General features: G+C 37.2%; 1 protein-coding gene across 1 annotated transcript in view; it reads right to left on the bottom strand.

Moving 5' to 3' along the window:
- Window positions 1-4164: 4164 nt before the first annotated feature.
- Window positions 4165-15069, bottom strand: part of LOC128210862 (protein unc-13 homolog D-like) — a 36637-nt gene continuing 25732 nt past the window's right edge. The window contains exons 18-26 of the mRNA XM_052915215.1: window positions 12979-13053; window positions 12134-12241; window positions 11395-11670; window positions 10551-10709; window positions 8231-8389; window positions 7356-7443; window positions 6606-6768; window positions 5333-5645; window positions 4165-4311 (exon numbers count right to left, since the gene is read on the bottom strand). Coding sequence (XP_052771175.1) covers window positions 4165-4311; window positions 5333-5645; window positions 6606-6768; window positions 7356-7443; window positions 8231-8389; window positions 10551-10709; window positions 11395-11670; window positions 12134-12241; window positions 12979-13053 — 1488 coding nt within the window. The remainder of the gene's footprint in view (window positions 4312-5332; window positions 5646-6605; window positions 6769-7355; window positions 7444-8230; window positions 8390-10550; window positions 10710-11394; window positions 11671-12133; window positions 12242-12978; window positions 13054-15069) is intronic.

The following is a 15069-nucleotide window of genomic DNA, read 5'->3' as shown; positions in this document are numbered from 1 at the left end:
AGTGTTAACATCGTCTGAACGTATAGACCGCGCATTGGGAACGGTGACCTTACGGGACGATTGGGTAGCCTTCGCACAGCAAATGCTTTGCGAGATGGATTCCCACGGTAGTACAATGTAGCAACCACTGAAGGAATAAACTATTGACCCTTAAAAAAATAAGGCTATAGGAAAATGTTCACCAATTTGAAATAAACACGTTTCAATCTGTCATCAGTGTCAAATGGTGTGTTTTTGTCTCGAGGTGATTTGCGAATCCATTCTTATGAATCATTGGTAATATTTGATTAGTGTGGGAAAAATTCGTCACGTGACACACAAATGGTAACGAACACACAGGTAGTAGGGCAAAGGAGCGCAAATCAGGTAAGTTATTTGCATATTTCTACCTGATAACTCTCTCTCAAATTCTGGTCTAGCCTACCGACTGCACCAATTCATAAGTTTTCCGAAAATGTGGGTATTGTCTTTCAGAACGTTTTATTTTTTGACAACATTCAAACAATATTTTCCAAACACGGGATGCCAACGTACACACGTTTTTTACCAATTTGTTATGAAAACGCCCCCAAAATACTGTAAATATTTAATGCAAGTGTTTTGTAGTGGCCTTCTCGATGTAAAAGAAGCTTTTACTATACTTAGAAGCTACTAATTTCTTGATTTTAAAAGAAAAGTCAAAATAAGTGGTACTGTAGAAATGTCAACGTGCAGACTCGGGAAATATTTCGTTATGTTATGTCAACGTACACACTTCTAACGTTTTTCATGGTGTAATTCTTAACTTGGCACATATTAACGTATTTTTATCATCTGAAATAAATTATAATATTCTTTGAATTATTTTGTAAGAGTCATAAACGCTGCGTAGACTTGGTCGTATCAAGCAAACCCATGTGTTTCCTTTCGTCGGGAGCTACAGTAGTGTTTGAATACCAATCGCTTATTGGTAAAGACTAATTTATTCAAAATGTGAGTTTACCGTTTTCAGATAAGCACAATTCACTGTCTGCTTACCTTCCTGTATACATGTATCACATTCTGCATTCACTGGTATCAAAATGCATTCGGAACTACCCGGACATTTCCCATCGAAATCAACCTCGGACCTACATCAGTAGAAGTACTTTAAAAAAATTAAGATAATATTATTAATTATTTGTTGTGTTTAAACGTGTAGTTTGTGTATCTAAGTTTAAATTGATAGTTAGTGAATTGTATTTGTGCATAAATAGTTAAGATTCCCAAGAGTAAAGTCATTGAGTTTAACTGCTTAATTTAAATAAGTACGCGATCTATTTGCAGCGTAGTGTAAAGATTTCTGACATTGTAAACCATGAACATCCGAGTGTTTGCGATGGAAAATGGCGGAGAAATTCCAAATGATCAAAATAAAGCCAGTTATTCATTGGTTAAATATATACAAACGGTTGTCAGACATTCTTCATATTTAAACTGTTCGAATATCCATTGACAGAAACTTCTTCTGTAAACCTTATAACGGAAGCGTATATCGTATAGACCGTTTGTTTATTTGAGTTTATCAAGGTCTGTCCGCGCCCATTGGCTGCATTATGGCTTGACCCCGCCGTGACGCCATCACGACTTAAATTGTGTTTAAATGCGATAAGTGAAATGGGATAGAAGTGACAGCAATTCGCTGTAAAATCCAGACATGACTTGAAGAAACAGACTGAGATACAAGAAATCCGGGTGCGATACCCTAGCTCTTTGCGAAGAGACCTCTTGGTTTTTTAACGTGCTCGGTGTAAAGCACCAATACACGGGATACAACTTTCCTGGGTTGAACCAGTACTGAGTACACCACTTTTCCATAAATGCCGAGCGCCAGACAAGGGAGCTACTTGTACCACCTTTTAACGTCTTTTGGTATGACGCGGCCCGGGATCGAACCCACTACCTCCCGCTCCGTAGGCGGATCCTTAACCACTAGGCCACGGACCGACCCAGATCAACAGTTTATATACTATATACATCCATACTTAGTGGTCAGCATATTGTTTTGGCCAAGGAGAAGGCAGTTAACTTCAAACTGGCCAATTGATTTATTTCAGTCAATCAGCAGTCAACATCCTTAAACCATTACAAATCGTAGACCACTAACGAGAAGACTCTTTTACTCGTTGTGCTTATTTGAATAATCATTCGCGGGGAAATAATTTTTTTCACTTTTTAAACAATTAGGGATCTAAAAATCTAGTTACCGATACTCCTTCATTTTATGTGTCTTATTTTTCAAAGACCAATGGGATTTCTAGTTTAAGTTTATAATGACCAATGAAAATCTTAATTGTCTTCAGTTCATTTCTGTGAATTTCACATGAAGTCAGTGTGAAGTCAGGAAGTCAGACGGCTTAATTAAAGGCCGAATAAAGATAATAGTATGTACTTAAAAAAATAAATGGTTATACGACTGTTTCGCATCGAACCATATATTTTTGTAAGTAGAAACTAACAACCTTTACCCAATACGTATTAGTTATTACTATGTAGGCACAATAAACGATGAACAACCAATATCAAAGCCGGTATTTTATTACGGAACAAAACAACACAAATATTAAAATTATCTTCGTAACAAGGTGGTACAAAACTGTAAAATATTCAAAATACCTTTATAACAAGTCAGAACATTACAATCCAATTTTCAAAATACCTTTATAACAAGTCAGAAGATAACACTCCAATATTCAATATATCTTTATAACAAGACAGCACATTACAATCCAATATTTAAAATACCTGTGAATGATGTTAACGAGGATGTTAGCAATGATATGAGCAAAGATGTAAGCAATGAAACTATTTTATTGTTTTTCAAAAGATATGAGAGATAATGTGTGCAAGATGTTAGCAATGATGATAACAACGATGTTAGCAATGATGTGAGCAAAGATGTCAGCAATGGTGAGAGAGATAATGTGAGGAAGATGTTAGCAATGATGAGAACAACGATGTTAGCAATGATGTCAGCAATGGTGAGAGAGATGAAGTGAGCATGATGTTAGCAATGCTGTGAGAAATAATGTGAGGAAGATGTTAGCAATGATGAGAACAACGATGTTAGCAATGGTGTGAGCAAAGATGTTAGCAATGATGAGAGAGATGAAGTGAGCATGATGTTAGCAATGCTGTGAGCAATATTTTAGCAATGATGTTAACTATAATGTTAGTAATGTCGTGTGCAATGATGTTAGCATTGGCGGTAGGGATGATGTGAGCATGATGTTAGCATTACGTTAGCAATGTTGTCTGCAACGATGTTAGCAATGATGAGAGAGATGTTGTGAGCTTGACGTGATCATGATGTTAACATTTATTATATATAAAAAGCATACAGATAGATATAATGTCATTATTATATCGACCGTAATTACCACAAACGCGTGATAGTTGTTGTTTTTTTGCACAATTTAATGCCCGTCAGATATGTAGCGTGGGTGTACTAAGACAAAACCACTCAACTTCGGAGTTCGAATATTTATTTATACGTAGTCGAACGAAACCTAAAACATATAATAAAACATATAAAAGTATATGCTAACATAATCATATTATTAATAACACCAAATACAAAGACAATGGACAGTGATCGGTAAATATATCAAGGGAGACTTCGCGGTTAAATACATAAAACATTCTAAGAACTATGAGCAATAAACTTACCAGGCACGTCTAAATAATAATTAAATATGAATGAATATTTCAGCTCAATGATAAGAGCGAATATTAAATAAATAGTAACAACTGTTACAATTGAAATCTTGACTTGCGTCGATGATGATTCAGAACAGAATGATATATGTGTATATATAAATAAGGGCGTGTGCAATGAAGCGGGAAAAAGGGGAAAAGGCATTATGAACCAATCAATCACTCTATAAATTTAGACAAACTCGCATAACCAGTATTCACGCTCTGACGCACTCGGACATAGACGGACATTGACGGACATAGACGGACAGTAACGCACAGAGGACAATAACCACGTAGCACAACACTAAACACGACGATACACAAACAATACAAAACGATATACGATATAGAACCATACCAAACACACAAACTAATAAAATACTGAAATATGCACCTTGCTACAGATATAATACAAGAGTACATATTTTTCATGTTCCTGGAAGCTTTTTAGTCTTTCAATAATGAGAACACCCTGGAAAAGATTCCTCCGCCGTATTGCACGCTGTCGGTCCGTTGATTCTGACGGAAGACAACCCGGTTTCTCCGCGTAATAAACTTTTCCGCTTCCTTATCCCACTTCCGCAAACTCAGGATCTGAAATTTAAAAAAAAGTAAAACAATATGTATCAGGTTGTTTATTAAGCGGAGGGTTCTTGATTTCACCACATTAAATAGATTTTGCGTAGGAATTTCTGCATTATCTTGTGTTCATTCCAATAAAATCATAACAAAACATTCAAAAAATGTTTTGAAATGTTTCGAAATTTGCAGAAGCCATATCCAAAAGCTGGATCGGTATATAGGCCAAACCAAACTCCATAGCATGATTTCATACCCGAACTGGACATAATTGTACACAACATACTATCTCCTTTCAGTAAGTTCTAGTGTTGGGTAAATGCCCATATTCCAGTGCAACTGCTTCACTTTCCTGAACCCAACAATCTCACCGTAGTGACATACTTTATTGCGAGTAAAGGTGATAGCAGAATGTTAAACTTAATCAAAATTATAAACAGTCGAATTGGCCTAGACAGTCGTTAATGTGCACTTCAAATTCATGGCATACGTGCTATTCCACTCTGTTGTCACCTGCGTATATATGTATGTGTTTGGCCAGAGGCATGTATTTGTCGATATTGCCAACACACTGAAGCTAAAGTATATGTTGTTGTTGTAAAATTCATAACTTTAGACATGCGCACCCCCCCCCCCCCAACACAACCGGAAGATTTGTATGGGTTGCAGGGTTTGGGGTTCCTATCGATCTGTTATCAAGTTGAATGATAAAGACTACTTTGTACCTTAAATATAATTGTTTTATTTCACAGTTCATGTAACTATAATTGAATTAAGGATTTCGTTATTTTAGAATACAAATCACAAAATACTTGTAATTTTCGAAAAACTTAAGGCAGGTGTATGAAAATTACCTGCATAAACTCTTTTTTTAAGCTTCATTTCTTGGGGCGGCCGGGGCTGGTTTTTCAAATTGGAAAACTATCGGTGCGGTTAATCCGATTACAAAGACATCAATTCGAAGATACACCAACAAAACGAAATGTTTGTGTGGTGGTTTCAAAATTGAGCTACCACTGTACTAAGCCAGACGTACCACATAGGGCCCACTGGTCGGCTTACCACGGTACTTAGCCTGACGTACCTCATAGGGCCCACTGGTCGGCTTACCACGGTACTTAGCCTGACGTACCTCATAGGGCCCACTGGTCGGCTTTGTCGGTCGCTTCAAAGGCATAATGACAACAGGCATAATATCCATTGACTCATCCATCCCCATCTTGATCACAGTGGGCAGATGGACAACCACCTCGCCCACAAAATCGTCCCGCCCAATATAGTCGTGGTCGAACACAGACAGAAGGATACAATTGCCCGGCTGCTTCAATACTTCCTTCGATACATTTGGACTGGAAAATAATGTAATGACCAGTTTAGTTAAACATACGTGTTACTAGCGGATAAATGCGGCATCTCAATTATTTAAATAGAAGTTCAATTTCCATTGCAAAATCTCTTCATATACTTGCATGCTTTATATTTGATTTATGGGCAATTGCTGTGAAACGAAGTAACTATTCACATAACATAGCAATTAAAAGTACGAAGCATTGCAAGTTACGGGGTTAGTATGTGACCCGATATGAGATATACGGGGCAAAGGAAACACTGTCGGGTGAAAGCGAAGCTCGAACGAACCTCGACCCCCGAATATGCTTTCCTGCACCCCGTATATCCCATATCGGGTCACCTACTAACCCCGTAACGTATATATCACGTCGACAACTTGTTTACATGTTTAAATGTTTCATTTATTCATCGGAATATTCATCTGAATCGGAAAAAAGACGCCCCTTTGGTACGATATGAATTTTGTGACCCAATATGGAAAAATATGGGGTCACCGCGTGACAGCCTGGACCAATGGCGTTGCGTCATTTATGTTGGGGGGGGGGGGGGGGTGATAAAGGTCATTATTGTTTGTATTTTGTTGTTTTGTAGGCAAAATTGAAGATTGAAAATATTCAAAACATTTAATTTTTTGAAAACATTTCACAAAGATGACTGAATGTTTTTTAAAGCTCGACTTACGACTGGAATTTTAGTTAAAGAAACATTCAAACTCAAAAGCTATCCTTTCATTTTAATTCGTTTCAATATATGTATATATGTAATTGTATAATATATATATATATATATATATATATATATATATATATATATATATATATATATATATATATATATATATATATATATATATATATATATATATATATATATATATATATATTATATATATATATATATATATAATGTTGCAGTCTGATGTTTGATATATATGTTAAATAAAATATGGTTAAACTTACAACTGGAAGTTGACATTGAAGACTGGGTTGAGGCTTTGCTTGATTACATGTGTTCTCTGCGGGCGGGACAATCGGAACAGTTTCTGGGGCTGAAGGCTGACCTCTACATAGGGGTCACTGTATCCGGTTGGGTTTAAGCCCGGTAAATTGCTGCACTGAAACACTGTGAATGAAAAACACATTTGTGTCATATGTCATCCAGAGGTTAGAGAATCCAAACTTACGGAAACGTTATTTAACTGTGGAAAATATGGCGTTTAAGAAATAAATATCAATTGAACACACATTTAATTAGTGTGTGATCTTAAAATATTTAAGTTCTCTTTCGCCGTCCAAATGAGATGGACGAGCCTATGAAAAATACTGCGGGCTAGTTCAAATATTAGTAAAAAAATAAATGGGATTCCTAACTGTTGCAGAACACGTTAAAATTGACACACTCGAGTGGTTCTGTAACTAAACTAATTTAAAGATGGCAGATTGGTATTAAGTTTAGAAGGGGTGAACCGAATGCGTGGTGATCCTTCCTTTTACAGATGAGAAACCGGAAACTGTAGATATCACATTGACGCCCTGTTTGCGCCCTTTTTTGAGGTACATCTCAAGAAGGGCGAATCCAGCTCACAATACACTACTGATGATCAGACTAATCTATTACTTGATTTTCTTATCAAAAGAAACTGTTACGAGCAGTTAGCTTAAGGTTGTATAAACTATAATAATAAAAATACTGTAAGTTGTTTCTCTTACCCGTCACGATAATGGAAATACTCTCTCTGGTCTCCTCTACGTATGATGCCGTGTATGACAGATATCCGCAGTTGACTGTGGGGGTCATCTGAATATTAAAAAGAGATTTTCAAATATAAACAAACAAAACTAGAAATGTGTCCTGAGGACACGGATTTCGCCACATGTCATGCTTGTCATAGAAGCAAGAGCAATAATTGTGTCCATACTCCAAAAATGTGCATCCAGAGAATAAGTTCCCCAACATAATAACATCAAATCTTTGCTCATTCAAGGGCCATAATTCTAGATGAGCAGTGGCAAAACAAAACCCCATGTGAACAACTTCACCACCTTAACAACATTCCCCCAAAGTCCATCACTCTGGTTGAAAAGGTCTAGGAGTTTTGATCGCCATTAGTTCAGAAATGTCATTTCTTGGTAATTCAAGGGTTATAACTCTGATTGTTCTACTTGCAGCGGGAAACGAAATCATAATCTCAACAACATTCCCCTAAGGTTTCAAGACGTTAGGTCAAATAATTTTGTAGTTTGAATGACACAGGTTCGTATAAGACTTAAGGACGGAATCTAGGACGATCGCACGGATTTATATACCCCTCCAGCCCCATAAGTGGGCGCGCATAATACAATCTTGAGTTTCCCATCTGATTTTTACTGATGAACTAAACGGTTCAAGAACAAAATGGTTAATTTCACTGTTCTTTCACCTTTTCAATACCAACACTGGAATGCTCCTTTGTAAGCACACCTTCAGTGTTTATATAAAAACAAATCAAGAATTTGTGTCGAAATATAATAAGTATCCGTTTTAAGAATAGCAACTGTAACAACACACATATTCTGTGGCCCTCCAAAATCAAAATTCAACTCACTACATCAGAAGATAGACCCTCATAGTATTCAAGCATGAGTGTGTCCGAGTGTTTGGCGTTGCTATCCAGTATATCTTGTAGAGCCTGGCACTCTGGATTGAGCAGCTGATGATCATCTAGACCACAGCGTCCTAAACATGACATCATAGATCGCAAGTGCTGCAAATGCAAAATGTTAGCACATACAAAAATAAGGTTAGCTTGATTTTAGAGAATGCTGAGCGCTTATAAAATCATGATTGAATCCGTTTCAAGGGTAAAAACTAAAGCTGGTGTTCATTTTGAGACAACATGCGAGATGTGCACCAGATATGGATCGAAACCGTGACTTCGTGTGATGGAGGGAGACACCTATTCACAACACTACCTTAACATAAAAAAGCTCAAAATGTATATTAACGATGTTTAACAGACGGCGTGATTCATCACAGTTTATACGAGCTGCTGTTTATTTGAAAAAGAGCTTAATTAATATCCATAAACTGTATAATGTTCATTAAACTTAAACTTAAATGATAATTCTAAGAATCTTGAATACATTAAGAAATATTTTAAAAAAATATGTCAGTATCAATTTTGTAATGTAAGTGACGTTACAAAAATTATATTTTATGATTGTAAACGAATTCAAACGGACTTTAAATATTGTTTAATGTAAACAATCTCATACCAACTTCATCTGCAGGTAGTATTCGGGATGATTCTGAAAACAAACAATGTATGAAAATGCGTTTATTTATTATTTAATATTTCAGTACCATGCAAAATGTATTTTCAGTGTTTTTCATGTTAAAAAAAAACAAATTAAAATATCAAATACGATCCACTAGAAGTGATTGTTTGGTGCTTCTATCGTTGAATGTCGCAATTCTGATTGCTTTTATCTCCCTTGTTTGTCAAGTTGTTATTTTCCCTCCCGCAACTCCATCGCCTCCGTTTTACTGGCATGTTGGCAGCGGTGTGAATGACTCCGCACCAACCGGGCTATCACCAAGGACATTTAAAACCTCGCTTAAGTGCAGATATGTGACAGTTTTCAACGGTTCACGGACGCTGAATCACAGCTTGTTGGATAACCAAATTCATGCACAATGGGCACAATGGGCTTGAATAAAAAAAAATAACATTAAATCATAGCGGCAAAATTTACGGTGTATTTTGTCTCTGAGTGCAAACGGATCTACTGATCCGTGTAAGGGTATACCATATTTATGTGAAAAAAACTTCAGGAACAAGTCAAACAGTCGAAACATAAACCCCGTTCAATGACACAGGGCAAAAAAAGAGTCACCTAATAACAACATACACATCCACAAACCATAGTTCCGTCTAATTGATCAACGCCTGCCTTAAATTTTCAAGCAACTAAAGTAAGTATGCAACTCAGTGACGTTCAAAAATTTAAGCTTTTACTTAACCTGAACTATTTTTTTGGCATTTGAGAGCCTTCTTGACGAAGTTCAAGTTATCGCGTTCCTCCTTCATTCTAAACCTTAATTCAATTTGCCCAAACGGTAAACAAGACGGTTGCACCATGAACTGTCGACAGTTCATTTTCTTTGCACCATCGATAAGTTTTGGAGCTGAATTAAGTAGGCGTGTTTATTGATTGACTTGTAGATATGCAGCAAAAAGTTTACAAACTTGAAAGCCAGGGTGTTATTTGTACTCCTGATGAGGCATACATGTCAGTAGAGTATTTTAATCCACCATATCTGGTGCCAGACGTCACGGGTATCATCTAGTTACAACTTTTGCTGATGTAAGGCGCTACAGTAAGCCACAGCCCACCTTAATGCCTGGATTTGATTCAATATTGCGAACCAATGGACGTACATACTTATGCCAGTCGATTAAACAAAAGCATGTTATCTGACTTATTTTGCCAATTCTTTTATGAAGTACTTTGGAGTTGTTTCACCATTTCATGGTGTTCGCTAGTATACGCGTTATGCTACGGGGAAGCCTTCGTTTGTGAAATGTAATATTGCAATGCCTGAAAACTCTCCTGAAGTATACTCGCCAGAGTATTAATTGTTGAGATTTTCTACTGTTGTTTGTAACATTTAGTATTGCTTTTATTTCCCTTGATGAGTTGTGATTCGTCTCTTGCGAAAAGTATTGGTACAAGAGGTTGTTAGATGCCTTAACTTTTCGCATGAAAATAACCTCATACATGACCCTATTGACAGCAGTGAGGACACAACAACGTGGCTGCTCGATCATCTAAGGGAACAGTTTGTGAATAAGCTTCTCATCGAGGGTCTGCAAATTGATGACAATGTAGACCAGCAAGTGCTTATACATGACATACACTCACCCCAGGTTGTATCTGAGCACAGAATGAAGACACTACGACCGACCACAGTTGCTCGATAATGTACTGGAACATATTGGGCATAAGCTGGTCTTCGAGGGTCTGCAGATTGGCGGAAATGTAGCACAACAAATTGTCCAAAGACTGCAAATTGTCTGTTGTCTGTTAAGTAAAGAGGACATAAATTTACGACTCTAAAAAAGCATTATGTCAACCTTGGTTGTTATCAAGTTTGTTTTACAAAGCAAGTTATTTAAAATTAAACCCACGTCCATTTGTTTGTCATTTATAAGGTTTTTAATATTTTCAAAAGTTTAATGGGTAAAGTAATGACAACTCAAAATATTTCATTAACATGTCAAATTCAGTACATTAATTGAATCTCTCAGGCCACTTTATGCTGCAACATGAGCAATGCATACACAAAGCAGTATATAAGGTACAATACTTATACATGTATGCATATTCTATATAAAGTTTAATCCCATTACTACCTTTAGCTACCATGTTTTGCTGTCGTTTGAAATAGTGAGAATAATACAGGTAAGAGGTTTTCACCTTGCCTGACACCTATGCTACATTTAACAAACATGGATAATTTATTATTGTCATCAGAAATACAGTACATGATATTTTGGTATAAGTATTGTATCAGTTTGAACAACTGTTCCGTGTTTTCCCCGGTATTTCCCCCCAAAGAATAGCTCTTGAGATGTTATCAAAAAGAGCTCAAATCCAGTGGACCATGAAAAAGATGTCAACTAGGAACAGTGTAGCGTTCTTCTTTGCATTACGTGTGTTAACCGTGCCACTTATATTCAAACACTACATTTTATACATAACACACACGTACCGAGTTTTTCCTCATGAAAAGTTCTATGAATCGATCAATCCCAACCTTCATCTTTTCACAGATCTGTCGTAGCAGACTTTTACATTTCGACGAAATCTCGTCATTTGTAGTATCGATGAGCCGTTGAAGGGTGCCGAGTGCCTGCTTGCCGACAGCGGCATTGTTGTGGTGCGTGGAAATCCTCATGATCACGGTGTCCCAGGCTAGCAGCTCTGGGAGTTCTGATAGGTACAGCCTTACATGATCGATGTTGTTCAAGGTTATGCACAACTAAAAAGATGACAAAAAAGATAAATCAAAAGTTTTCATTTCAAAAGGTAGAAACTTGGCATTGAAACTGTGTAAAACGTGTTTTTATGACAGATAGAGTAATTATAAAATCACTTGTACCATGAACATAAAAACAGAATAGGAGGTAATATAATGAAGAGTAAGATTCCAATACGGAATGAGTAAGGATTCTTTTATAGTTATTAATTTAAATTATATTTGAAAGATATATATAAATCACACACAAGTCATTTCCCTTGGTATATTTAGAAACAAGTTCTGGTAGTCTTTTCCAGGTGCCGACATGATGCTCCTGGAGGGCTCAACCTACATCCTTTAGGTGAGACGCAGACACCTTAAACCAAAGACCCATTCCCGTATAATTAAAATATGCTTTTCCAATTCAATGACTTACTTTTGTAAGAATTGCAACTACAAGTAAAACTCATTAACATAATCTTACCTTGTCATTGATATTAAATTCAGCTTTGGGGATGTTGTCAAAGTAACAGTTCCTCTCAATGATTAATTGAATCTTTTCAGCATACTGTCTCGCACAATCAGAGATTATCTGAAAATAATTAATTTTAAATATGATAGCAGCAGAATATATTCATACATGTATACAGAATATATTCATAAAGTGAAAAACAATTCCTAGGAATTGTTTCTTGTTAGATATTTACTTCTGCTTTCCAATTGCCCTTCCCGATTACTCATTCATCTGCCCTTGAAATACACTTTATCCGGGAAATTTAGTCCCCGGAAGCAGAGAAGTTTTATTTAAAATGCCATGCTTCAATTTTGGCTTGTTTGGGTGTAGCCAATGTTTTTTGTATACTAACTTGGAAAGAAACTCTTAGATAGGATTTATCTACAAATACCAAAGTCAATACAAAATGCTAACAAGTTTCAAAAACAAACAGCTCATAGACATGACGAATAAGCAAATATATCAAATTTACATCAAAAGAGTTTATGGAAAGCCATATATTTAGGGTTATTGGGAGCAACAACCTCAAAAGCATATTTGCTGGAACTTTTGGTACTACTTTGTTCATAAGCCCCAAATTAAAATATACGTACATATCGGAAATTGTTTTAAGTTAAGAAAGAAAGTGTAAGGTTTTGTTTGACTCCGTTGCAAACTAACGAGACCAACGGTTATACGTAACAGTTATTTTTCTCTTTAAAACAGCAATAACGTACTAGTTATTTATATCTAGTAGCAACAGCATAGCGCAGTTTCTTTATCTCTGATATTTTACTTCAAAATTCAAAATGTATAGTTTAAGCCGCTATACTTACATCAGTGATATTAATCATCCCCATCAAGGCACAGTCTGGTTCATGGATACCTATGTTCATCCATTCTCCTATCACCTAGAAAATAACAATTAAGGCTTCAAATCATAATAAACTAATATGTCATTACCAGACAGCAACACGAGCCCACGGACTAATAATTTCGATATTTAAAGTCATGGGAGTCTTATGACGTGAACACCAAACTTAATGACACAGTTGTGTCGCTTTCCATTAGCTACGGTGCTGCATTATAAGGAACTCGTGAAATCGCATGCACAGCCGTCGAACCCAGAGTGAGTCGCTTCTTCATTGAAATAGGCAAATATACACCAAATGCCGCTGTAAGTGGATACAAACGCTGAACACTACCAATGGGCAAGCAGAAGACTGTGAATATAACACATAAATAGTTAGCTGTGTGAAGTTAGCTAAACATACGACATTGGACATTGGACATTCAAAATCGAATGTTGTGCTGGCACGACATTGGACATTGGACATTCAAAATCGAATGTTGTGCTGGCACGACATTGGACATTGGACATTCAAAAGTGAAAGTCGTACTAGCACGACATTGGACATTGGACATTCAAAATCGAATGTTGTGCTGGCACGACATTGGACATTGGACATTCAAAAGTGAAAGTCGTGCTAGCACGACATTGGACATTGGACATTCAAAATCGAATGTTGTGCTGGCACGACATTGGACATTGGACATTCAAAAGTGAAAGTCGTGCTTGCACGACATTGGACATTGGACATTCAAAATCGAATGTTGTGCTGGCACGACATTGGACATTAGACATTCAAAAGTGAAAGCCGTGCTAGCACGGCATTGGACATTGGACATTCATAATCGAATGTTGTGCTAGCACGACATTGGACATTCAAAATCGAATGTTGTGCTGGCACGACATTGGACAATGGACATTCAAAATCGAATGTTGTGCTGGCACGACATTGGACATTGGACATTCAAAATCGAATGTTGTGCTGGCACGACATTGGACATTCAAAAGTGAAAGTCGTGCTAGCACGACATTGGACATTCAAAATCGAATGTTGTGCTGGCACGACATTGGACATTGGACATTCAAAAGTGAAAGTCGTGCTAGCACGACATTGGACATTGGACATTCAAAATCGAATGTTGTGCTGGCACGACATTGGACATTGGACATTCAAAAGTGAAAGTCGTGCTAGCACGACATTGGACATTGGACATTCAAAATCGAATGTTGTGCTGGCACGACATTGGACATTCAAAAGTGAATGTTGTGCTGGCACGACATTGGACATTGGACATTCAAAATCGAATGTTGTGCTGGCACGACATTGGACATTCAAAAGTGAAAGTCGTGCTAGCACGACATTGGACATTCAAAATCGAATGTTGTGCTGGCACGACATTGGACATTGGACATTCAAAAGTGACATTGGACATTCAAAAGTGAAAGTCGTGCTAGCACGACATTGGACATTGGACATTCAAAATCGAATGTTGTGCTGGCACGACATTGGACATTGGACATTCAAAAGTGAAAGTCGTGCTAGCACGACATTGGACATTGGACATTCAAAATCGAATGTTGTGCTGGCACGACATTGGACATTAGACATTCAAAAGTGAAAGCCGTGCTAGCACGACATTGGACATTGGACATTCAAAATCGAATATTGTGCTGGCACGACATTGGACATTGGACATTCAAAAGTGAAAGTCGTGCTAGCACGACATTGGACATTGGACATTCATAATCGAATGTTGTGCTGGCACGACATTGGACATTGGACGTTCAAAAACGATTGTCGTGCCGGCACGACATTGGACATTGGACATTCATAACCGAATGTTGTGCTGGCACGACATTGAACATTGGACATTCAAAATCGAATGTTGTGCTGGCACGACATTGGACATTGGACATTCAAAAATGAAAGTCGTGTATCAACTTGCAGGAGTCACGATGAACAGAGAGACGCACTATTGTGCAGTACTTCAATCAGAAACCTTTGGAAACGTGTGGTATGACGGGCTGGTCGGACAGCTAGGTCCACACGACCTGCACACTTGGACACCGTCTCACG

Source organism: Mya arenaria, chromosome 12 (genome assembly GCF_026914265.1).
Source record: "Mya arenaria isolate MELC-2E11 chromosome 12, ASM2691426v1".
Taxonomy (NCBI): domain Eukaryota; kingdom Metazoa; phylum Mollusca; class Bivalvia; order Myida; family Myidae; genus Mya; species Mya arenaria.
Note: the sequence above shows the minus strand (reverse complement) of the source record. Positions and strands in the feature narration are given on the sequence as shown.